This window comes from Branchiostoma belcheri, unplaced genomic scaffold, assembly GCF_001625305.1.
Source record: "Branchiostoma belcheri isolate BF01 breed outbred unplaced genomic scaffold, Haploidv18h27 scaffold104, whole genome shotgun sequence".
Classification (NCBI taxonomy): domain Eukaryota; kingdom Metazoa; phylum Chordata; class Leptocardii; order Amphioxiformes; family Branchiostomatidae; genus Branchiostoma; species Branchiostoma belcheri.
This window is the reverse complement of record NW_017802425.1, coordinates 464,073-490,122: the sequence shown is the minus strand read 5'-3', so window position 1 is coordinate 490,122 and position 26,050 is coordinate 464,073. Positions and strand designations below refer to the sequence as shown.

At 44.9% G+C, this 26,050-nt stretch overlaps 2 protein-coding genes across 3 annotated transcripts in view; both read left to right on the top strand.

Moving 5' to 3' along the window:
* Positions 1-1,738, top strand: part of LOC109476535 (scavenger receptor cysteine-rich type 1 protein M130-like) — a 34,933-nt gene extending 33,195 nt beyond the window's left edge. For both annotated transcript variants that reach the window (XM_019777530.1, XM_019777522.1), the window contains one exon: positions 104-1,738. In XM_019777530.1, coding sequence (XP_019633089.1) covers positions 104-429 — 326 coding nt within the window. In that variant the 3' untranslated portion in view covers positions 430-1,738. The remainder of the gene's footprint in view (positions 1-103) is intronic.
* Positions 1,739-5,250: 3,512 nt separating this feature from the next.
* LOC109476979 (neuronal acetylcholine receptor subunit beta-4-like) lies at positions 5,251-25,651 on the top strand. Its single transcript, XM_019777996.1, has 6 exons — positions 5,251-6,040; positions 11,915-12,060; positions 15,568-15,612; positions 19,560-19,669; positions 19,973-20,930; positions 23,284-25,651. The coding sequence occupies exons 1-6, from the start codon at positions 5,986-5,988 to the stop codon at positions 23,416-23,418; spliced, it is 1,449 nt and encodes a 482-aa protein (XP_019633555.1). The 5' UTR covers positions 5,251-5,985; the 3' UTR covers positions 23,419-25,651.
* The last annotated feature ends 399 nt before the right edge of the window (positions 25,652-26,050 follow it).

Here is a 26,050-nt window from a genome sequence, read left to right as displayed (position 1 = left end):
GCACCAAAGGTCTGTGGTATTTAAACAGCACTAGCTAGGAGAGAAGTTACCTTTAGCCTACAACTGAATGTTATATTTCACACTCTGCCTGTTTTCCCCTTAGGTCCACCCCTCCCAGAGGACGCCAGTCACAGTGGCGTGATTGCCGGCGTGATCATTGCAGTGCTTGCCGTGTTCCTGTTTGTGGGTGCCGTGCTCATCTTCAGGTATCTGCGCAACAGGAAGAGCCCCTACACCATCAAGATGCCGGAGAAACTGCGGAACTTCCGTTTCCCCAGCCGGAATACCCACAGCATCGCACTGGACCAGACAGTGGCATTCCTGGGGGAGTCCGTGGAACTCGACACCAAACATCCTGAGAGCTACCCCGACCAGCAGCCCATATATGTTCCCGACCCTGGACCACAGAATAAATATGTCAAGCTATAATGTCCAGCCCAGGCACTCACGCTACTCGAGTTGTAAATATACAGAATATCCTCAACAAAGGTTGTAATATTATTCCATCTGGAACATTTCACTGACCTGATCAATAGAAGTAGGTAAAGCATTCAGGCTCAAACTTTGCATGTTGTTTATCACCTCGTGTTGCAGACTGAGAGTCAGAGGTGTGCACTGCTGAAGCACAAAGATCTGGAGAATTGTTACCAAATAAATCTGGAGACAGACCGATTATAGCTCGTATTTTGTACGTTTTAAAACAAGAAATGAATTAGTACTGAGAGTAAACTATAATGCCCTAGTGGTTGGAGCTCTTATTTATTTAAAACTTATAGCTGTAAGTTATTTTGTTGAAATGTAAGAATACGCATATCATTTACAGTGTGGCGCAAAGTATGTATTCCACAAGACCAGCTAACCCCTCATTTCTAAGAAATGTCTATTTTCCAGTAATATTAGTAACAAGTCTTTTGTGTTTTTCCCATGAGCTATCAACTACTCTATACAAACTCTGGTCTATCTTTATTTGAATGTAAACAAACAGGAAAGGCTATTCTGAAGAATGCTAAGTTTTCCAGTCGGGTGTTGTTCTTTTCATCGTTGTTGTTGTTGTTTTTGTTCTGGTGTTACTGACCCAGGTCACCTCATAAGCTGTTACATACAGAGTTATTTTTTTCTCTTCTGGCTACTTAAGACATCATGGTGATCGCTTTATCATGACATTTCTTTCTTGTCTTAAGTAATGAAGACATCTCGTATTCTTCTTGTCTACCAGCCAATTAGGTATCTTATTATTGTTAACTGATGTCACAATCATCTACCAGACTGTAGTTTCACAATGTATTTATTTTCATTAAGTTGCATATTAACTTGTGGACCTATGAATATGAAAATAGAACATGTATGCAAGTCTATGAAGATAAGAAAATGTTTCAGACATCGGAAATGTTTATATCTATAGTAGGTAATAATGCAGAAACTGTTGTCATTGAAGTAAGTTTGTATATATTGTTAATGTTGGCAATTACACAAAATATAAGCAATAAGAATGGGCATTACCAATGCAAGATGTTAGGCTTATATCAAGCAAACTTCAAAGGTCTCCAATGACTTATGCGTGAAGAAATGACTAGACTGTAACGATGAGAACTTGGTACTTACCATGGTTAAGACAAATGAAAGGCAGAAACTCTAGAGACGCGGAATCTAAAGCCTTGAACCCTGTCTAACAGGAGGCAAACAAAAAGAGATGCTGCAGTTTTTGTTATTTCGAGTTGTATAAAACATGTCATGCACACAAGCCCTTACGTTGTTTGATGTTAGAGAAGTTACGTTGCCGTTTATATAGATTCAATCTGAATGTACCCTAGTTTTTTTTTTTCTGAGGCGGTCTACACACTTTTAAAATATGTTCACAAAGATAAGATCTTGAAGAATATTTTTAACTATCCTAGATAGTGTAGAGAAGTAAATATGAACCAATAAATGATTTTATGGAGGCAATATTTTGGCTTTTGCCTGACATTATCTTTGGTATATTTCTGAGAATTCTGACCCAAAATTTCCAGCACTTTTCCAGGGAGTGGGCCTGTCCTTGGTGCTGATACATGCTCTATTGCATGTTCCCAGGGAGTGGGCCTGTCCTTGGTGCTGATGCCTACACTACTACGCATGTTCCCAGGGAGTGGGCCTGTCCTTGGTGCTGATACATGCTCTATTGCATGTTCCCAGGGAGTGGGCCTGTCCTTGGTGCTGATACATGCTCTATTGCATGTTCCCAGGAAGGGGGCCTGTCCTTGGTGCTGATACATACACTATTGCATGTTCCCAGGGAGTGGGCCTGTCCTTGGTGCTGATACATGCTCTATTGCATGTTCCCAGGAAGGGGGCCTGTCCTTGGTGCTGATACATGCTCTATTGCATGTTCCCAGACAGTGGGCCTGTCCTTGGTGCTGATACATACACTACTGCATGTTCCCAGGAAGGGGGCCTGTCCTTGGTGCTGATACAAGCATGTTCCCAGGGAGTGGGCCCGTTCTTGGTGCTGATACGTTCCTACACGTTCCCACATGCGAATGTAACGTGCAGTTATAGCAGCTTCCTCTGCACGTTGATAGACAACTCGCCTGTATGCATAACATGCAGTTATAGATGATACAAACGCACATGTAACGTGCTGTTATAGATGATGCGCAAGTACGTGTTGTTATAGATGATATAAATGTGCAAGAAACGTGTTATAGATTATACATATATTAAGTCCATTCCATCATAGGACTATTTCAGAACTGGCGCTTTACATAATGTGATTCCACTTTCTCCATAGCCGGCAGCTGGCCGAGTCACACCTCTAAACCTGACCTTACCGTCTGCATGTTTGGCGCCATAATTCCCGCTGCCCGAGTATGACGGTTTAATGGACTCCTAAGCAGGCTTTACGGGGAGCGGACGGGTCCGTACGATTTACGGCAGCGTTTAACAGTATCCAAGCACGGGGAAAGGGTGGGGTGGGGGTTGCAGGTGCGGGATATGGGCAGGGGACAGGGTAAGTGTAGGCATGGGGAGACGCTGGGGTGGGATAGTAGAGGAGACAGCCAGCTAGTTTTGAACCACCCTGGTCGGAGGTGACCTGCTGTTTTACCTTTTCCCTTGTAGGTAAGACTCCCAGGAGGCTGTTCGGGCGGTGCTTGGCTCGTAGTCGTACTGACCCTCCTTAGAAGCGGTGTGTGTGAACCTCGCGGAGAGTGTTATGGAGCATAGATTACGTTTTGGTAAAGGTCAGACGCACTGCTGGTGGGGCGACATGGCAAACAAGAGAAGAGATGGACAGAAGGAGTGAGCCAAGGTCATGATCAGTAGGGGGAGGAACAGAGGGAAGAGATATGTGCCCTGGAAGAGCATGAGTTTTGGGGTTTTAAACTTCTATGAGTGATGTTTACAGATAAGAGAAACGGGAGGTACAAACTCGCATATAAGTGATGATTGTAGACAGAATAGGTTTGGCAGCTACAAAGTTGCACGTGAGTGAAGTTTGCAGATAGGAGAGGTTTGGTGGCTACAAACGTTCACCTGACTGATGTTTGTAGATAGGAGAGGTTGGGTTGCTACAAACCTGCATAAAAGTGGTGTTTCTAGATAGAATAGGCTTGGTAGCTACAAACGTGCACCTAAGTGATGTTTGGTAGATAGGAGAAGCTGGGTGGCTATAAACGTGCACCTGAGTGATGTTTGTAGATAGGAGAGGTTGGGTGGCTACAAACGGGGGGATTAGGGCTGATCCCTGCCCGATACACCCCACTGCGCTACACGCGCCGCCACGGAGATCCCGCTCCAAACGGCCTAATCCCGCGAGATGGACGCTCTAAACCCTTTGCCGATATCCTGTCATATCTGTCATTCATCTGGCGGGTAATTTTGCCGGGTTTTCTGTGCTCCGCGCTGACGTATCGGCAGGCCGGGGGTGGATCGATGGCAAGGGGAATTGAAAGATAACAAACAGGCTCCGCGGAACTGCCGCGATCGGACGGGTTGTGTTAGATTCACCTGTCATTGGGCTGGCAGGAGACAAACTTTGTTCGGAGGTGCGCGTGTTAGTTCTAAACAAACACTACAACGCACCGCCATAAAACACACGTCACGTGTCACGGCTACAACATACCGCCATACTGCACACCTGTCACTGTTTCAACACACCGCCCCCGTGTACTACACACCACACCTCTCCCTTTTACAACGTACAGACCTACATGTAGTGCGCACCTGTTGTTACAACATACCTCCCCAGTACACACCTGTCGCTGTTATAACGTACTAACATAGTGTATAGCTGTCGCTGTTTCAACGTACCGCCTCAGTATACACCTGTCGCTGTTACAATGTACCAACATAGTGCACACCTGTCGCTGTTACAACGTACCGCATCAGTGCACACAGGTGTCGTTGTTACAACGTAACGTCACAGTGTGAACCTGTCACTGTTAAAGTACATTCAATATCGTCAGGTAGGACTAAAAGACCGGCTCAATGACAGCGTGAGCGTCCGTTTCGCTGTTGTCACCGTGGAGTGGTGCAGTTAGGAGCACGTGTTAGGAGCACATGGCACCACCTACACTGGGCATCGTTTCCTGTCTGAAATCCTGCCTTTAAACTTGATTCACCGTCGTAGAGTCTCAGAGCGTATGTGGTAAATTTAACTACACAGGAACCTCTGAGGGACCATATTTGTTTCTCCGCCCTAATGTTTATCTCTAGTAATGCTACACGCCCCTCCCCGTCTTCCATATCGTGTTTCCGCACCAGGTTTCGTCTCAACTGCGTGTTTCTTCTGCCTCATAGTTTGTGTCCACCGCGCCGCTTCAGCAGCCCGCCCTAGCACCGGTCAGGGGGTGAAAACATGATTGAAAAGGACTAACGCGTCATTATGGCGGGTGCATCTGTATCGCATCTATTTCTCACCTGTCAAAGGGAATGAAGACGGACCGATGAGAGGAATTTTTTTATAGTTAAGTAGAAGCTACTGAGCTCCACAAGTTCCCCGCAATTTCTGCCATTTGAAGTGGAATCCTCAGCGTAAATCGACGGCATTCTGCTGGTAAGTGCGTTTGTATGATGTGTGGGGAAGACCTTTGTTATCGGATCCATTGGCGGACAATGTAGCGGACAAATCCGGCATAAATTTCCATTCTTCTCCACCCGCGCGCTCCCCGTAATGAATGATATCCGGGCCGCGGAAACATTGATTGGATGGGGAAATTTGCATCCGCGCGGAGCCGCGCCAGCCGCTTTAATTGAAGAGCAGGCTGCCGCTCTGGTACTGCTAACGCGCTGGCAGCCTGTTGAGGATCGCGGTGAAGAACGTTCTCGGAAAACTCGCAGTCGCGTTAGGATTGTTTAGTAACCGCCGCTACCTACCTCCTCACCTGTGAGCGCTGGACCAGATACTTCACCGTCACGGGGGAGGCAGGGCAGGGCTGTTTGTTGTATAAACCCTGCTGAAAGGCAGGTTTCGGGAAGGTCACCCCTGTGCGCACCAGTTGACCGTCCCACCCCAGGATTTCTCGCGCAGCCCCAGATATTGTAGGACGCGCCGCGGGCAGGACGGACCTCAGGTGGCTTCGGGAGCACTGCGGAAAACAAGCGGTGGGAATTTGTAGGGCATCCCGACTGATCGAAAACACTCTCTGTAACAGGGACGGGCCGCAGGACCAGTGGAAAACAACTGGGTATCCGGGCTGTATCGCGATCCGGCAACATTTCTGACTGGCGTTATCCTCACGGTTGAAAGCTAAACGTCAAAACATAAAAATCACGACCGAATCTCCGGCTGAGACAACTCTTGAAGTCTCCAAGCGAACGCAACAAACTTGGCCGTCCGAAAACCGTCCGGGCCTGAGGAATTCTGACCTACGGACACGGAACTCCACATTTATAACTGCGTGTGTGCACAAGTGTATCCTTCCTACTCGTTAGCCTAGCAGAATCTGCAACTTCTGGTCGGGCCAGCCCGGATCCAGGCTAGCTGACGATGACGAAACGTTGCCCAGGATGGCTGCTTACCGGTCCTGGCTCTTGTCCGTCCTGATTGCAGCTCTTGTGAAAGGTGAGTTTGTTCCCCATCTCGGTTAACATTTGTAAAACCCTAATTAACACTAGCCTCCGATAGAAGCTCTGCTTGAAGATAGGTCCACTCATCTCATAGTTCATCTTCCTATCAATCCAGGGAAACAGAGCCACTTTGTGACTTCTGAGTGGCGTTAAATTTGGATCAGCGGAAACATGCTGAACAACAAATAGGCTGGTTGTCAGTCAAGCGGTTTTACACTTTAATTTTCAAATATGATGTATAGAATAAACGTGGGAATAGTCCCTTAAAGTTGTTAATCTGAACAGGTAGATCGTCTGCCTCCCAACTCACGCATCTTGACTTTTTCCGGTTCTTTATCTTTTGACCAACGCAGTAAATTTGGGGTTCGGCCGTTTTCTGAATTTTCGGAATTCCAATTCATTTATTTTGGGTTTCTTCTCTCCCTACCGGCACACGTATCAGTGTCATTGTTATCAACTGTCATTTTACTCGACATTTGGACACGTCATAAGTCGGGAAACAGTGGAATGGCTGCTCCTCTCTTAGCGTGGTTTGATAGTTCTATTGTCCATCAGCTCGCGAGTCATGAATGACTCACTAGTTGTGAATCGAGGAGGGTTTTTATGCTCCCTCGCTAAATGAGCCACTAGTAGTGATTAGGCAGAATGGGCCGCTTGTTTTGATTAAGCTGAATGAACTGCTAGTTGTGACTAGGCTGAATGAATCGCTAGTTGTGACTAGGCTGAATGAACTGCTAGTTGTGACTAGGCTGAATGAATCGCTAGTTGTGACTAGGCTGAATGAACCGCTAGTTGTGACTAGGTTTAATGAATCGCTAGTTGTGACTAGGCTGAATGAACTGCTAGTTGTGACTAGGCTGAATGAATCGCTAGTTGTAACTAGGCTGAATGAACAGCTAGTTGTGACCAATATGAACCAGCCACTGTGGGATATACAATGGATTCTGTCGTATGATTAGTGCCTATCCGCCCAACCGATTACATGGAAGCTTGCATTGTATTCACATGTATTCAATACAAAAAGCAATTTGTGGCTATTGTACACTGAGAATTGACAAAATTGTTCGTTCTCTGCTCAGATACAAATAAATGTCTGTTTACCGTTTACTTCTCTATGTTGTAAGGCCGGACTTGTCATATGTTGCATTTGGCCCTCTGGGCCGTGATTATTCAATACTGCTCTATTCTTTGTCCACTCAAAACTTCTGGCCCGATGTTGGTCACAGTTGCCACACTACTTCCACACGTCTTTGGAGGACGTATGCAGGCCCAGGCGTACGTTTTTAGACCGAAGCAGTGTCTAAAACACACTGCTTCGGTTTGAACCCTTACAGACCGCTATTTATTTATTTATGAAGATTTCCAGAATAGGATCTGCGAGGAGTCGGGAACAGAATCAATGTATCCTTTACTAGGCCGACTGCTCCATAGTGCAGTTAAAAACAGACTATACTTCAATAGCAAGCTGGTAGGAGTTGTTGATATAAACGACCGCCACGGGCTGATTTATGCATGAGACATATATAGGACATGTTGTACAGAGATGTAAAGATTTTAAATTTTTCATGTAATATATCACTCCCCCGTCGGAAGCTCCGTGGATGTATGTATGTATTATGCAGTGTGCTGCCCTCCTACAAGGTGACATTATAGCTACTCGGTCTCGTGTTCGTCGGTACCGGAGGTAAAACCGGTTAACTACAGAGGACTGAAACCTACAGCGTTCTGTACGTATCTATTATTTATAGTTCTACAGTCACACACTACATTCTCCACCCCTCCCCTGTACATGAAAGGGAAATATTACTTAGCGGTTTTCCAATTTTCCATATCTTCTGCACGGGACTCATCCCGAGGGCGTCAGGATGGCATTCCAGTCTGGTCCCGAGGTCGTTATGCCTGCATTTTCAGACTACCGAATCCTTGTCCGGAGGTCGTCACGCCTGTATTTCCAGGCTACTGAATCCTTGAGGCCGTTTCCCCAGACGTATCTTTAATTAGGTCATTTTTGCGATGTTATGACGAAAAATAATTGAGGCCTCAGTTGAGTACGGAGGACGTGCATGTAGGATGACTAATAATTACGAGTAGCATATTAGGTGTAACCAGCGTGTTTGTTCCAGCTAACCAGCGTGTTTTTCGTTTCGTTTTACACCAAGTCTTTAAAATTCGTGTTCCCATCTGATTTTCAAATAACTTAAGCACCATGCTCGGACCGGTCGTCAATCCGCCCAGCTCAGCAATGAAACGCGTGGCGATGAGACTAACGTCAAGCCGGACACGTCAGGACTCCAACACAGAGCTGTGTAGTAATGCGGGACCGAATGTGTCACTAGAGCCGTTACTCGTACCAAAACTTGACATATAGTCTGAAGCTAAGAAGATACTAGTAATATGTTCAGATCTGGTTATATAGCAAATTTATTTAGTTAATATTTGAAAAAGAGTGCAAAACACGAATTAAGAGGTTCTGCTTGATGCCATCTGTTTGCTTTACAAGAATACAACCTCACCTCCTGGGCATCTCAATGCACTTCAGTAACAGAAAAGTAGGAGTCCGTCGTTTTGCTCATTCCTTTGAATTTGTCTTGCAAAGGAGCAATTCATTCGCAATCACATCTAGCCGTTGCAAAACATGTCTCATGGATAAAGAGGTCTGCAAAGTTTCCATTGTAAGGTCGTACATGAAACATTTATGACATGTTCCCAATAAAACGTTAACTTTTCATTCATTATACAGAAAAACAATCGCTCAGGTTATCGCAAGAGAAGACACCATCAAAGGGAAGCAAAAGAGCCATTGGAATTAAAGTTCAACTAGACATGTTGCCAGTCGTAGATTGAAGATCCCACCTAAGATAGATAAATTCACACTTACGGATAGCCACTTAAGAGGCCAGACACGTTTCATGTATGTTTCTGCGCGTCTCCCCCGGCTGACACCGTTCAGTCATAATTCCCCCGGGCCCGCCGCCTGTCTACCCAGGTTTACTGCAGGTTTGTGCCGTGCCAGTAGCGATAAGCAGCGGGAATTAGGCTGAATATTGAAATAAGGAACTCTTCTGAACACAAACTCATGTCATCAAATACATTCCCAAAACGTTTTCGTTAATTCTTATCAGTTGTGCCTTTCACTTCCAGCATGCGCCTATGTTTTGACATTGCAATGCTGCTGTAGAGGGAGTCACTGACAGACCGCTGCGGACCGGGGGGTGGGGGTGGAATTGAAGGTGTGGAACTGGAGGGGGTGTCACTGAAGGGGTGTCACTGAAGGGGTTGAACTAAATTTTACGGACAGGGGGGCTGCGTTACCATCATTTGTTCGTCTGTGTCGTGTGCAGCTGATGTATTTATACGCACAGAAATCTGTAGATTTGTAGATCTGCAGACACCATGATCAAATCCTTGTGCGCTCACCTGAATATCTACATGTACCGCGTTATTTTGAATACAATGACGCATATCTCCACTGTGCGTGCCTGTGCCCTTCACGCTTGTACCGGGCTGACTGTGATAATCAGCGGACTGGTTGGGATGATAATCTGTTTGTACGGCATGCTCGTCTGAAATATGGCCACGGACTGACACATGGGTTTAAAGGAAGCTTTACCACTGGCATATATCGTTTTATAATTCAGTATAGGCTTACACCTATTTGTTCCAGCGCCCGAGTTAACTTAAACTGTATGAACGGGTAAATGGATGCAATACGTCACAGATATTTACCCTACAACGGCGGCTAACCTCCAGTCCATTAGGCCGTGTCTGGAGGCTGAGGCAAAGGCTTTGATAGATGCTCCTGGAACAAGTAGTAACACATAGTAACAGGTCAGGGAGTGCAGGGCAGCACTTGCGCAACACCTCGCAGGACATGCACCAAATTTCTGAGGGTAGGCTAATCGTCAGAAGGGGTACGGTGGGTTCTTGAAGCTTGACTGCCGATCAAAACTTCCTCCCAACATCTGCTTGGAGGTTGACACAACGCCCCCTGAACCCCCCTTAGAGCGGCGCATCCATCACACTTGTGCATCTCATCGCTTTCGATTATGAACCTCCGGGGAAATTCTATTCATCGCGGCGAGGCGGATCATGGCCTTTTCAATGCGGCCTCCACTGACCCGATGAGCGATTCAATTTGGGAGCGCGTTATTTTCTGTGCTTTCCAGGTCGGGACTAGTTGTACTTGGCCAAGAATATTTTTTTCCGTACATGGCTCTGGATATTGCGTATGCGGCCATAGATAGATAGTGCGATTTTTAGATATGTGAGCATGTGGCCCTTAGAGCGTATATAGCGCTGGATAGAGTATACATGGCGTTGGGTTGAGCGTCTATGGCTTTTGATAGACCATATATAGCACTTGATAGCTCTCAAGGATGTTCATATTGCCCTAGATATTACCTACATGGCTTTGGACAGATCCATGGCCAATAATATTGCGTACACAGCCCTGGATAGTGCATACATGGTGAAGGATATTGCGTATATGGCCCAGGATATTGCGTATATGGCCCTGGATAGAGTGTATATTGATCATCGCAATTTCGAGGATGGTGAATTGCCGTATATGCGTATATGAGGACTGCACAGAGGCCGGTCCTGCTAGGTCTACTTTAATAGGTGAGTTAAGACCTGGTCGTGTCATTTGGAGATATTGGACTGATACTAATATCGCAAGTTTGGAACGTCCACAAAGCTTCAAATATGGCAGAAACCTCCATCAATTGTCCCTGATTGTAAATACGTACTACATTAGAGGACAATTTGCTAACATTTACAGAACCAAAACCAAAATGAACTTGAAGGCCAGGAATAGTGAAATTTTCACATATTCCGAGGACGAAAAGATGTGCTAAGGTCGACTGTTTCGGGAATGGACAGTTGTTGGACAGGTAACGTGTTGAGGTATGCAACAGACCTACTATCCCGGGAATGGAGAGATGCTAGATGACAGGTAACGTGCTAAGGCTGACAGTAGAGCTGCTATTCCGGGAATGGAGAGTCGCTCGACACCTGACGTGCTGAGGCTGACGGCGGATCTGCCGTTCCGGGAATGGAGAATTCCTGGACACACGTGTTGATGCCGTCCATGGGAATGGATTTGTGTATTGTAACGGCCCGGTGGAGGGCACGGTGGGTTAATTGGCACGGCTGGGCGGCTGGAGTCCCCTGGAGGCCACTCCACTTACTTAATAGAATTATCGGTTTCTGCGGCTGGACGGATGGCAGTTCAATTGCTGTTGGCTGTTGCCTCCTCTCTACTTCCACCCGCCGGGACCGGTGGATACGAATCGCTTTCAATCATGGAAATTGGCTCTGAACGACCTAAAACTGGAAGCTGCCGGAGGGGGTAGAGATTCAAGGTTAATGAACTCAAACAACAACAGTGATGTAACATACTTCATCACCGCCTACGTCCGACCAGTTTGCGTGCATACCGAAGAACTGAGATAACCAGGACTTCAAGTACAACGTAACCAACTAGAGAATATTGATTTCATTAACTCAGAACGTGCCTATACTTGTAGACTTACTAACTATACTAAGTCTTGTAGAAACATACAGAGACTACGGGATCGCGCGAATACTGACTACAATCGACAGGCCCAATGTGCCTTTTCCCCCGTAAAAATTAAAGAACAACCACAACATCCACAATTGGCTGTCCCCTTTACGACAAGATATCACAGACAACTGTAGAATAAGGACAGTGTGTCCCATATATAACACGATTTAGATGATCTATGTATTCAGTGCAGTCCCAAATGTCACACGGACTGCCTGCCGCCATTCTTGGCCCTGTTTCAGTAGACCCCCACCCCAGCCCTTACAGGTACACCTCTAACATCCCATGTGTATTCTCCCCTAGCCGGACGTGCCGCTGAGTCCGAGGAGAGGCTAGTCGCCATGCTGTTCAACACGTCCCGCTACAACCCGCTCATCCGGCCCGCTCGCACCGTCAACGAGGTCGTCACCGTCAACTTCCGCCTCAGCATCTCACAGCTCATCAGCGTGGTAGGTCAAACGTCATTTCCTGTCGACTTAATCATTCCTGGGAAACTGTTACAAAATGCCCTGACACCACAATAAGTACGCAATCGAAATAGGCAACTTAATTATTATAACTGCAAGTGTCTCCAAAGGAAGACCAGGACCGTCCACAGTACGTTGCTGCGGTATGTATTTTAGACTAATTTCTACTAAAAGGAAGGTGAAATGCCTTCATCCAACAGTGAGTCAACTTATTAAATTACTGCGAATTGTTCATGTACATCTGTGGTTAACTGTCTACTAGTGTCTAGTAGCAATGATATAATCATTTAATATTAATGCATTGTTGCCAAGGTGCAGTTATGAATTTCATTCACAACTCTTTTGACCTTAATTGACCCCAATAGCGAGGCGTACCCGTTCGGCAAACATATGTAGAATATAACTCGTTACCATCCACACATCACCGCCTAGAGTGAAGTTTAATTCTCAGGCAGTGTGTTGCTGTGTAACGCAGGGTGGTGACAGCGCCGTGGGTGGGCATAGCTAGTTGATCCGACAGAAAGTAGGCTTTATTGTTCCGGTGGCCTCGCATAAATGGAGGTCGACGACGTCTTATAATTTCGCAAGTAACTCAAAATCTGAATTAGGGAGTTCATCGGCAGATGCCCTTGACTCAGATGACTGCACCTTTACCTGCACTGACATCACCCCCCCCCCCCAAGCAGGATGAGTCATCTCCAAGATGGTCCTGCGGTTTCCGTTCGGACGGTTTGATTGCCTCGATGATCATTGAATCGCAGAAAGCAATCAGATCCTTGTACGTAATTTGCCACGGTTTCCTCAGTGCCAGTTCTCAGGACGCCCTAACAAATGGAAAATTTTCTCCACCATTCACTACAACAGCGGTGTAACTATAGACGCACGGCTTCATCACTGGAGTTAACGAGGAAGAACTATCAGGGAAACGCTGTCTTCAGTCAACGTGAGAGATAAATCATGGAGAGATAGTGGTCGTAACGTCTCTTCTTAATGGCCCACGAGCCACGGTCTGTCTTGCCTGACATTGTATTCCAGAATCAAACCAATTATGGAAAACTGCGAGCTTTCACTGCAGATAATTCAATTTGTTGCTTGACTGTGACCTTGATCCCAGTTAAGGCTATTGATCGTCCGGCCTAAAACTGTCGATATGGCAGAATTCTGTTGATATTCCCGGGCTGGGCAGGGCCCTATTCATATTCCCGAAGGGGACAGTGACGTATTCATATTCCTGGACGAGACAGTGCCCTATTTACATTCCTTGAATGTTCTTCTACACAATCGGCTCAAATGCCGTTTAATGATTTCTAAGTAATAAAAACGATTTGTATTGGGCTACTGTTGACTTACAGCACTTTACATGAGACAAAAAATATCTCCACAGTTATTGCCTGATAACCAATATATGGATCGGAAATGTATTGAACCAATGTAAAGTAAACATGCTACATCATACATTAACATTATGTCATTCATGAGACTGTAGAGCTCTATGATAAACAATAAGCAAGCGTCATGACTAAGGATGCCACAGAGCTGTATGAAAAAGGATAACAAACGCCATGACTGAAAATGTTGCAACACTCATCGAGAAACGGCAGCAAATTCTCTTGTGCATAAGTGATGTCGACATGCCTGTCTGCGCAGGAGGTTATCTGATGGGACAAGCATCGATTAAGAGTTTTCAAAGGTCGAAAATAGACTAAACCTCAATGTCACCTTCATCCAGTATCGGCAAAACTGAAATAGCCACTGTAACTTTAACAGGATCTGCGGATATGTGTTATCGCTGACACGCACAGCCTGTCGTTACCAGCGTACTGGCTCCAACTCGTCACGTGAGCGAGCAACTTGGTCGTTATGTGCATGCTCCACTGGTGATATTACATTCATGATTCTGATTATTCCCGCTTTATCACTTAAAAGTCAAATGCAAAATATGTCTGTGTTTTGTGATAGTGATTAATTACATAACACCTCTGAAACTACGCCACCGTCCGCCCACACAATTGAATAGACCGTAGAACCAGTGCAGACTTGTTTGATAACCGGGGTTTTTGTAGGTCACTGACCTCGATTGCAACTTAATGTGTGCACACAGTGCATGTTTCCGAGCTGATACCTGTAGCCGGCCGTTCCGGGGGTGTGTTGGGTGTTGGGAAGGGTGGGATGGATGGTGCATATGTGTGTTCTACAAGAACTGTTTGTTTTAATTGGGGGGGTGTGGGGGGTGTGGAGCGATGTACGTAGCTCAATTTAGTCGGAGTTGAGAGGTGAGTTGATCCTATAGGGCTGCGGAGTTGAATTGTCCATTCCTCGGCAGGAAGAAGGGAGCAATGCCAGCCCGGAGGTCAGGCTGGAGTATTGATCTGTGCATGTCCTTGCTGGAGACCTGTAGCAGGTGTCGCCAGACCGTACATCATCCCCAGAACCGGTCTATAATAGAGATGCAAATCATTCTCATGTCTGAAGCTGGAGCTTGACCTGGGCCCAGCTCACTCCTCGGGGATTTCTCTCAGAGTGGTGAAAACCTCTTCTCAGTCCGCACTTCTAATGGATACGGTACTCGTACATGTACATCAATCAATCTTCAAGTACAAATCAATCAAGTATATAATAAATGTGGCAAAGAACTTTGTATTGTAGCGTTAAGAGACAGACAAATGATAATTTTAAATAGACAGAAATTAAGCAGAGTGGACTCGAATGAAGGACTGATTGCAGCTTTAGTATGTTTCATCACTAAAACTCATAATCTGACACGCTATGGTGATAGACAGACACAGTACATCAAAGCGTTATGGTGAAATACACCCAAATGAACTCCGATTTTACCTGGCCCCAGGCATGGCGGTCGGTAATAAAAGGTGCAAGTCCTATTTGTGGCTACACAGCTGCATGTTTTAACACCTCACGGGTAATGGAATCATCCATCTTGGTTATGAACACATGATATAAAACATTTCTTTATTGTTTACATGTGAAGTGGAGACCTTAGGCACTTTGTGATAGAAGGCGCCATGAAGACGTTAACATGAAAAGAAACGGCAGTTTGGTGGACTGTAGCACATATTGTGGGGGTGGAACCGTGTACGTTTATGTGTGCGTTAAATGGTATATAAAATCGTAATGGTTTAGTTTCACTTTACGGGCAGACTACTTTCATCAGGAACCCTTTAAAAAGCCTTTTGAGGATATGACTTGCTGGATAAGTGATAAAAGTTTTACGGCTATTTAGTACCAGTTGCAAGATTGATTAATAATCAACGCAAATTCACCCGGTTGTATGACCTATTCACCCATTTGACGTATGCATAGTCATGTCCTGTTGGGGATATTCCCTATGTTGTAAAAGAATGACCTGACCAAAAATGAAGTATTATATTGTGTGATGTTAGAATGTCGTTGTAGGGAGAATATACAACTGAGAGGCCACGTGAATCACACATAACATGTTCACTATGTTTTTCCGTGTGATTTTGTACACAGAATGAAAAGGACCAAGTGATGAAGACAAATGTATGGCTAAATCAGGTGAGACCACATATGTCAATGAACGGAACACGCACACACATATAGACACACAGACACATACGCACACACAGACAAAAACACATACCTCCATGTACATTTGTGTTTGTGTGTGTGTATTATGTGTGTGTGTGTACCTGATATAATATGATAATTATGATATGTATGTATTCGTATTTGACTTGCAAGTCACACACTGCATTTTCTGCTTTCGACATTAGACCTCCTGACATTAAGGTATTGGATTCAAAATCAAGAAAGCCGACCTTAAGATGACATTTAAGTTTTTTTTTTGCAAACCCGCTAATATCACGGAGTTGGATTCACAGACTGAACATGACAAACGTGACGTGAGAAGGTTGATCAGATATTGATATAAAGTCTCGAAATGTTCCCATCCGTGTGCCGTGCTTGCTGTTACTGTACCTCCATTGTAACCCTTCTCTGTATCTCGGCATCAACACCGCTCACCGTGCCATCTACATCTATGTAACTAACATAGCATCGGCAGTATTTACTATATGCCATCTATATCTTCATAACTAACATATAGCAGCGGTACTGTATACCATGTCATCTACATGTACGTAACAAAAATAGCATCAAGACTATTGTATATAACTGTGTAACTGACATAGCGACAGCAATATTCACCATGGCTTCTACATCTATGTAACCTACATAGCATTAGCAAGATTTACCACGGTATCTACACCTACGTCTACGTAACTAAGTAGTTTCTGCCATGCCATCTGCACCCATGTGCATGTACGTAACTCGACATAAGCAGTTTCCCATGCCATCTGCACCTATGTGCATATGTTCATGTTCGTAGCTCGGCATAAGCAGTTTCCCCATGCCATCTGCACCTATGTGCATATGTTTATGTTCGTAGCTCGGCATAAGCAGTTTCCCCATGCCAGTTTGGTTGCAAACGTTAATTAACTCGTGCCTACTGATGTGGAGCCCATTACATCAGCACTTCCGGCGCGCGCAGCTGTGGAAACCATCCATCTCTCCCCCCGCGCCCGCAGGAGTTCCAGTTATTTATATCGGGGTTAATTTCTTTACCTAACCAGGTGTGGAATTACTACCATAATGGCTTCCATAAAAGAATAACCTCACAAATTCCACCAAAGCAAGACCAGCTGAAAGAAAAACAACAATGAGTTACCAGCGTCAAGATACAAGTTACAGCACTGAAGGTAAAAGTTACACAACTGAAAACTGGCTTTTGAAACAATCCCGTCCATACAGACATTCTAACGTCACTGAGCAATACTCATGCTTCCTAATCTTCATACCCATATTTTGGTTCCTGCTAGACAGTATCAAATTGGCGAGGCAGTATCTATTTGCCATGAATGTCAAGAATAAGCCGGAGCCTAAACCTCTGTTGGGAGAGTATTCTCAGATGATGTACATTCCAAGCTGTTTGATTTATCCAAATACAATTTTAGGTTCCACATGAGAGTTCGACTGTACAGACTTAGTGTTATCAACGCAGCAACATTAGTCAGATGGAACAAGTGAAGAATAACTATTAGTTGGGAATCAAATCGACGATGTTCAAACAGCAAAGACGCTATTAGATGCTATGCTAAGAAGAGCCAAAGCTACGAAAGTCATTATTTCCTGTAACAATGGCAAGCAATAAACTACATCCCAGAAACAAAACGCTTCTAGTTGTTTTATGTCCTGCTATGATTTCCTTCTCTTCTGGGATGGGATCCTTTGACTCATGCTATCCATAGTTTTTCAAATGTCTTGTAAACGACTTCTTTTCCATTGTAAAAATGGCTGCGAGAATCTAAGTTGTGCCTAACTTGATTTCGCAGTCACTTAGTCCATGTCCTTTTATTTGTATTCATCACTGTGTGTCTGAATGAAGAAAAAAACAATAAATTTGCTGCCTCAATAGTAAGCAGACTGACTAAAATGTTTTAGGTGTTAGGTTGCTGGGTTGGCAAACTGATGAAAATGTTTAAATTGTCCGGCTGCAGGATTGGTTGGCAAACTGGTGAAAATGTTTTAAGTGTTCGACTGCAGGGTTCGTTGGCAAACTGATGAAAAATGTTTATTAATAAACTGTTCGGCTGCAGGGTTGGTTGACAAACTGATGAAATATCATGTGGTCAAAGTGTTCAACTGCAGGGTTAGTTGGCAAACTGATGAAAAATGTTTATTAAGAAGGTGTTCGGCTGCAGGGTTTTCAGACTGATGAAAAATGTTTAAAGCGTTGTACTGCAGGGTTGGCAGACTGATGAGAAATATCTAAATTGTTCGGCTGAGTTGGTTGGCACATTGATGAAAAATGCTCAATGTGTTCGGCTGCAGGGTTGGCAGACTAGCGCTGATGGAAAACGTTTAAAGTGTTCGGCTGCAGGGTTGGCAATTGATAAGTAACGTTTACAGTGTTTGGTTGCAGGGTTGGTTGGCAGCTGCAGACTAATAAAATGCTTACAGTATTCAGCTACAACGGGTTGGTTAAGTTAGCACACCGATAAAACCGTTTACAGACTAGTGTTCGGCAGCAGGGTTGGTGGGCTGATGCTCTGCTGCAGGGTAACGTTGGCCGGCGGCCAGCTCAGCTTGTTGACGCGCGCGCGATGTGGGGCAAACAGACTCCGGGAGGTTTGGCTGCCGGGACTGTAATTGAGTTAATTTAGAATCAGACATGATCTTCGCCAAGTTTAATCACGAACTGCAGGCGGCCGAGTGGATTTATTACTCATATCTGAGGAAAAATCTTGACAAGCAAAACAAGTTAAGACAACACAGGCGCCTGTACATTTCTCTTAATCTATCATTCGATCTGGCAATACAGGGAGCTGTATGGTGGATTAAACGATAGGATATCGATTAGGTATATGTAAAATGTAAGGGACTTTTTAAATAGATAGCATAAGAAAGGCATCAAAATCATACTATAGTTATGCCCTGGCCACAGCGTAAAGATGCGCGTCACATGTACGTGTTTTCCCGTGTTAGTCATGATTCAAACAACCAAAAAGATTCCCTGCCCATCACATTACACCAGGCCTGTTCACATGCTAAAGCCCAGTACAAAATGTACCCTTATCAGGTCCGTCCTGCCGGTGTAACCGGCTTGTGAGAATATCTCATGTAATTTGAGTGGCGGACTTGTCGGAAGCCTTGCGCCCCTTATTGTGACATTTGTCTGTATAATGGGGAGCAGCGGCGGCAGTTACAGCTACCATTATGTTTGTCTTTACTTCACAAGTAAAGTACTGTTGATACTTGCCACATCTATTGACCTGTGCTGTAAGTGTAATTGTAAGATCAACTTGATTCGGGTGGTATTTTTGCCTGCCATGTTGACTGGATAAATATCAATGAAAGTAAGATTGAAATCTGCAACCCAACTTAGTAAACTGAGTAAGAAGGTAATGGAACCTTACACAGGCAATAACGAAATGGGTCCTATGGTACGAAAAACTGCAGACATTTCGCCTAAAACAAAATTGGTCTTTTGCATCTGTTGCACGATCGGACTGGCATGCCGTGTTCAGCAAGTATAGCACGTGTGTACCAGAAGGGTGTGTGTTGAATGGTGTTCCAGTCGTCCATGTTCTGCAGCTGGATCTGTAGGCCACTAAGAGGGTTTAGCATCCTTGGAAGGCATTTATACCGCATTAAGTTAACATGGACTGATATTAATAATCGCTTCCTAGGACCACCGCAGTTCAGATCCTGACGATTCCCTATACAATACAACACAACACAACACAATGAAATACATCAATACAACGCATTGTAATACAATCTTCGTTCTAATTTTACATAATTCATTAGGTAAAATAATGACCAGTTGTGAGCCATTGATTTGTGTACTATTCTAATCGATGAATCTTCAGTGACTTTTGCTCGCTGCAGCATGTTAGAATACAGCAGGAGACGACACAATAGCACTGTTTGCTTCCCTACAGGACTGGATTGACTACCGCCTCGTCTGGAACCCCGAAGACTACGACAACATCGAGGTCATCCGGGTTCCTTCCGAGATCACGTGGAAACCTGACGTGGTGCTCTTTAACAAGTACGTATTGCCACTCACATCCGGGTTCTCTTACATCCGGGCTCCCTCACATCCGAGTTCTCTTACATCCGAGTTCCCTCACATCCGGGTTTTCTTACATCTGGGTTCCCGAGATCAAGTGGTAAAAACCTGCCCTGGTTTAACAAGTTAGCAGCGCCACTCAATGCTGGTTTCAGGTGATTAGAGAGTTAGCATTTGGGAGAAAACAGAAAACAGATTATTTTACAGAAGCATCGCAGTTTTGTAACTTTGTGACGCAAATCATGCAAGATTCACCACAGTTGTTTTATTTCCTGCCGACAGTGCGGACGGGCAGTACGACGTCCAGCTGAAAACCAAGGCTCTGATCGCCAACACAGGCCAGGTGTACTGGCTGCCCCCTGCCATCTACCAGAGCGCATGCTCCATCGAGGTGCGCTACTTCCCGTTCGACAGGCAGAACTGCACCATGAAGTTCGGCTCCTGGACCTACGACTCCTCCGAAGTCAACATCGAGCTCATCGACAACGAGGCGGTCATGGACGACTTCAAACAGAACGGCGAGTGGGACATCCTGCGGTCCCCGAATAGGAAGATGGTCAGCGGCTCCGAGATGTTCGTCATGTTCGACTTCATCATCCAGAGAAAGCCTCTTTTCTACACGATCAACCTGATCATCCCGTGTATCCTCATCACGTCCCTGTCGGTGCTGGTGTTCTACCTGCCGTCCGACTGTGGGGAGAAGATCACACTCAGCATCTCCGTACTGCTGGCCCTGACTGTGTTCCTGCTGCTGATCGCAGACATCATCCCGCCGACTTCTCTGGACATCCCGCTCATCGGTAAATATCTCATGTTCACCATGATCTTCGTGACTTTCACCATCGTCACCACAGTGTACATACTGAACGTCCACCACCGGTCGGCCAGCACGCACACCATGCCGCCCTGGGTTAGAACACTTTTCCTGGAAAAACTGCCCAAACTCTTGTTCATGAAGCGGCTGGACCAGATGGACGACGAGGACGGGGATCCTGATAAGGGCTGTAAACACCTGAAGGTGTTCGGGCGCGACCCGGTGGACGTGGTGCACATGAAGAAAAGGAACGCCATGTTGTACGAGACACAGTGCCGGAAGTACGCGCTCAAGGTCACGGACGTTTCCGGGAGTCAGACTCTGTCGGAGAACATTTCCCTCCAGCTGTCCCCGGAAATGAGAAGAGCGGTCAGCAACGTCAAGTTCATTGCGGAATACTTCAAGATGCAGGACGCCAATGACGCGGTAAGTCATAAATGAATGAATGAATTTTATTGCTCGACAATCATACATGATACAGTGTATTGCAGTAGAACTACAATGATACAAAATTAAATATCATCTGCGACACAGCGTGGAATCAGCATCAGAAGAAGTCCCTAGAAATCAGTATTAATTCCTAGCAATCAGGACGCTGTATGTATGTGCACTTCACATTTAAAATGTCTATCTCCAACTGCGACAACCTCACTAGGTATAGTCTGTTCCACAGTTCTCACATGTGTTATTGTGTGTGGAGCTCATCAGATTTTTAAAGTTCTGTATGTTTTATATTTGGACCTATACCGTGATTGTAGACGTGCCACATATAACACGTACATCGCGGCTAACTCGGGTCAAAATGATGACGGATGTTACAACATATTGAATAGCGTCTAATTTTCTCTAAACTCTTAAACTGACTTTGCTCCCAAAGTTTCTTCCTCAGTAAACTATGTCGCCAAGTGTAATACATATCAGCTTCAGTTTGTGTTTCTTAATATAAAATGATGCAACCAAGTGCTTCGGCTGACATGACAAAGATGCGTGAACGCCCCTGTGAAAAGATTAGACCAACCAGCGCGCGTTTGGCTGGGATGAAGTCTTGCGAGAAAAGTCATCCCTTCAGTCGAGATGGATTTACTGTCGCCTGTCGGGAAGATCCGCCTGAAAACCGGCGTAATTCCGGCTTCTCATTCCGTCAGCAGCCGCTCAGCGACCTTCCAAATGCCAACAGCCTCGGTTCAGGGAACAGCTCCCAGCTGCGATCGCGGCGGGGTCGGGCCTGCGCGCGCACGCCGAGGTGGTGCTTAATTTGGATGTGAGGTGGAACTTCCCGGGAGACCACCGTGCCAGGAATATCAATCAGACGGCAATAGTCCTAACGGGGATTTAGAAAGGGGACATTTCAATCTTCTATCGACAATTTTAACATATTCGATTAGACCGATCCAGGCTATGGGATTTCCAGCGACTGTGCCTGGATTGTAACTGCATGAATGATGTATTAAAACATTCCTAACAATTATAATGTGCTACTTAGCTATACCTAATTTTCCTTCTCTTTGGGTGTCATATGTCGATTATGTACGTACATCATACCATATATCATATAATAAAATTATGTACATGTATGCTAGAGTGAAAGTTCAGTTTTTCCTGTGAAACCTTAATGATCTCAGTCGGAAGGTATTTACGGGTTTGACGGCGGAACCTAATTCTGTCAGCCGCCGCCATGCTAACCATGTCGCCATTGGCGTGTGTCTGGGGAAATGGTGGAGCTTTTTGGCAATTAACTTTTCAAAATGAATGATGAGAAGCCGCGTGAAAACAATAATGTATTGAACCAACCTCCACTGACACCGCTCCAGGAGAGGAAAAAGGTTATAGGTTTTGCTACTTATACGAAAATCTATTATTATATTCAATTATCCCCCAAAATAAATATCCTTTGTCTGCTTCTTTATCGAATCAAACACAATTTGCGATTATAACATAATACAATAAGGTCGTCCTGTATATATTAGCACACTGTTGTCCCTGCGACTAGCAGTTTCCTGTAGCAGCAGGCTTTAAACGTGCTGCCGGAGAACAGCTTACGTCAGGCGCGCAACCCGGGCGTGAAATGCCGCCATCCTGCTCATCGTGACAGCAGACTAAAATCATGGCCATGAGACTGTGTTGAACGGATTTGTGGCTGCAGGGGAGAATCGAATGTTGTCTGTGCTGCCATTCCCCGAGCACAGGCAGATATCCAGGATCAACCTAACAGCAAATAGAAGCTGGCAGCAGTAAATGTAAAACGTGCAATGACAACAGACAAACAAATTAAATTGTGTCAGTTCTATTTCGTTATTGCGTATTCTGGGTTCTACAGGCCTTCCATCGAATTCCCTTGTCTCTGGCACCATTTTGGTGTGTTAATGTTGCGTCGGGAAAAGACAGGACTTCAGTAGCGTTGGTAAGGTCCACCGAACCGGCAGTTGGTCCATCCTACCACGTCGGCAAAACGTACTGTACCTGCACAAAATCCGTAATGTAGTGTATGTAGTGTAGCACTTCGGCAGAACCTTTCATGTAAGGTCGTATTTGTGCATATAAGGTTAACATCCCGTCTATAGTTTCCAAATGTCATGTCGGAAAAGATATCGTCTGCAACAGGCAAAATTCTGATGCAACGTTGACCAAAAATACAAAGAAAACCACGAAAGTCCAGGGTTCTGCGCAGGCGCATTACTGTATACGTTCTGCCGACGTGCTCTGTCCATCGTTCATGTACGTGTAACAGAGCTGACGCCTAGCGAGCAACTAGTAAACTGCATTACTTCTACCATTACAGGTGAACGAGGACTGGAAGTACGTTGCCATGGTGATCGACCGCATCTGCCTGTGGCTCTTCCTGTCCGTCTGCGTGATTGGAACTCTGGGATTGTTTCTGCAGCCGCTCTTCATATCGGATGACGACATCGTCTGAAGTCATCGGCGTCCCGTACTTCAGAGCGCATGCGCAGAATGGACATACCTCCCAAGCACAAGACGGTGGCCGAAAATCCGGTTATGCCAACCGGAAGCCTCGGAACTGTTTAAAATCCGGCGTTTTCAACCGGAAGCCTCCGAACTATGTAGATCCGGCATATCCAACAGGTAACCGGAAGCCTCCGTATTGTGTAAAATCCGGCGTTTCCAACCGGAAGCCTCCGAACTGCATCAAACTGTCAGTTGAAGAGGTGTGCTGTCCCACTGACGTCTTACTTCGGGAGCAAGTCCTTAACTTTTGCTAGACGTGTCGTGTGGATGTGGTGATTGATTAATTAGTTGATCGGTAAGTCGATAGTCACGCCGTTGGTTGGAAAGCTTGTCGTGTGCACTAATAGTGTTACACTGTCTATCATCTAGCAATACTATAACAACCATAGGAGACCTCTATTTTCATCGCACCATTTTGGTGACTGTTTTGTACAGATGTGTCTGGGCCGCTTGTCCACCCAGTTGCCGCTCTGGGAATGGCTGTTTACTGCACTGTTGTGTTTGTCCTGCTTTGAGCTAGACGCTTCTGTACAGCTGTACGACTGATAGGGTTGTAGCTCTGGGCACAGAGAGGTGTATATGTACCATGTACAAACATGATGTAGCTAAGAACAGAAATACGAACAGTAGATGTGCATAATGTGTATTTCCGTGTGTCTATCATATCGTGTTCGCCTACCCCACCCCTTCCTAATTGGGATGCCCAAACTGTATGCCCCAAAGCATGCAAATCATGTCTTTTCCTGAGACACCCAAACGCTCTGCAGCTCCAAAATTAGCTGCCCAGGGGCCCATTTCTTTTTCTAAGCCTGGACCACTTCTTCCTCGCCCCAGAAGCTGTCACTCCAAAATCAAGACCACAGGACGGTATGATAGAATCTTTTTCTTGATTAAGATTCAAAGTTGTTTCTATATTCTGCATAATTTGCATTTTATCGTGTACGTCTCTGTCTATACTATTTACACACTTTTAAAAAATCTGTCGTTTGATCCTTTCTTAAATAAGAAAAAGAAACACACCACTGCAGGTCCAGTACAAGCCACTAAACAATTATTAAAAAAAGCATGCCCAGGACAGAAGATCTGAGACAAAATGTACTGCTGTAATAACAAGAGAGCCCGGCCAAAATCATAATTGGGTTTTGTAATTTCATCTTTTCAAGACCAAATATCATTATAGTCCATCCATATCTTGCATAATCCTGATCACAAAAATGCACCAAGGGCTATTCCGTAATCCTTACATGCTTGACGCAGTGGTCGCCCGGGTTTGATTTGTCTCATGATCAGTCTATAGTGCATTATACAAAATTAGTAACGTTAGTTTCCGATAGAACGGACTCTAAAGCATACGGTATTTAAAAAAACAACCGTCCTCTTCGATTAAATGTTGTTTTATACTGTAACCGTAGATGGGTATTTCCACATAATTGACAGTTCTACAGAGCATGAGTCTGCCTTGTATGGAAATGGGATGTCTATAGCATACACCATCATTGTCCTACAACATTGAATAAACGAATCATGACTACTGCCTGATGTAACCCTGTATTTATGACACCCTTGCGATGCCCATTGGTCCATTGTGATATCCGGCACCAATTGGAAGTAAGAAACAAATTATATTTAGACATGGCCAATTGGACATATGTAAAATGATTATGCACTGGGTTCCATGCACGAGTTTTGGATAGACGGAAAGGTGCAACGGGGTGTTGGACAGAATTGTACAGACATAGCGATTCGAGTGTACTCACTCTTCTGTCTTATGAGTGTTGTTGGAAAACATCGTTTAACAAAAATAAAGCCTGCTATGTGTTGTAACAGCCCCTCGGTTGACTTAAATAACACACAAGTATATATTTTCACACTCACAGTGCACTTATGATATAGAACATGGTAAATGAATTGAACGGAGAGAATCTAGCTGTATCTATCATGCATGGTGGTAACACGATGCACCTGTAACGCCTCAAGGAAGTACCCGGATGTAGACCCGACCCGGATGTTGAACCGATCCAGATGTAGAACCCACCCGGATGTAGAACCGGCAATGACAAGGTCAAGGAGTGTAACAATTAATGGTTGTATGATAATTGTTTCAGTGCGTATCAAATTCGTAAAACAGCTGTACATCCAATAGGAAAAAGAATGTTTAAAACGATTGTATACCCAATAGAAAGGAGAAATCTATCTGAAGAAAGGAATCGGAATTCACAAAACGATTGTGGTAAGTTTGAACCCGTGCGAACGGAGTATGCAAAATGGTTTCACAAAGGAATGGCCAGGGTAGTTGCAGATATAGCGGGGACGTCTGTTGCCATGTGCCGAGTCAAAGGCGTATTGGCGTTGAAGAATGGTTATAACTTTTGAAATAAAATGAAATTTTGAAATCACTCTGTCCTGTCCTTGTGTGACACTTTTATCCATTTCTTCACGTATTCATTATTTGTATTATTTTACCAAAGATACCTCTCACTGTCGGGCCAAAACATTTTAGGTAATATGTACTCTTGTATTTGTATTTGAACTCAATAAGATTAGGAATCAGTCTAAAGTGTAGCGAGAGAGAGGGGGGG

Bases quoted from the DNA above. Each gene is read 5' to 3' on its own strand.
- LOC109476979 (XM_019777996.1), top strand. From the start codon at position 5,986: ATGGCTGCTTACCGGTCCTGGCTCTTGTCCGTCCTGATTGCAGCTCTT. The intron at 12,061-15,567 runs GTAGGTCAAACG...TTTTGTACACAG, and splicing joins TCTCACAGCTCATCAGCGTG to AATGAAAAGGACCAAGTGAT. The intron at 20,931-23,283 runs GTAAGTCATAAA...CTACCATTACAG, and splicing joins TGCAGGACGCCAATGACGCG to GTGAACGAGGACTGGAAGTA.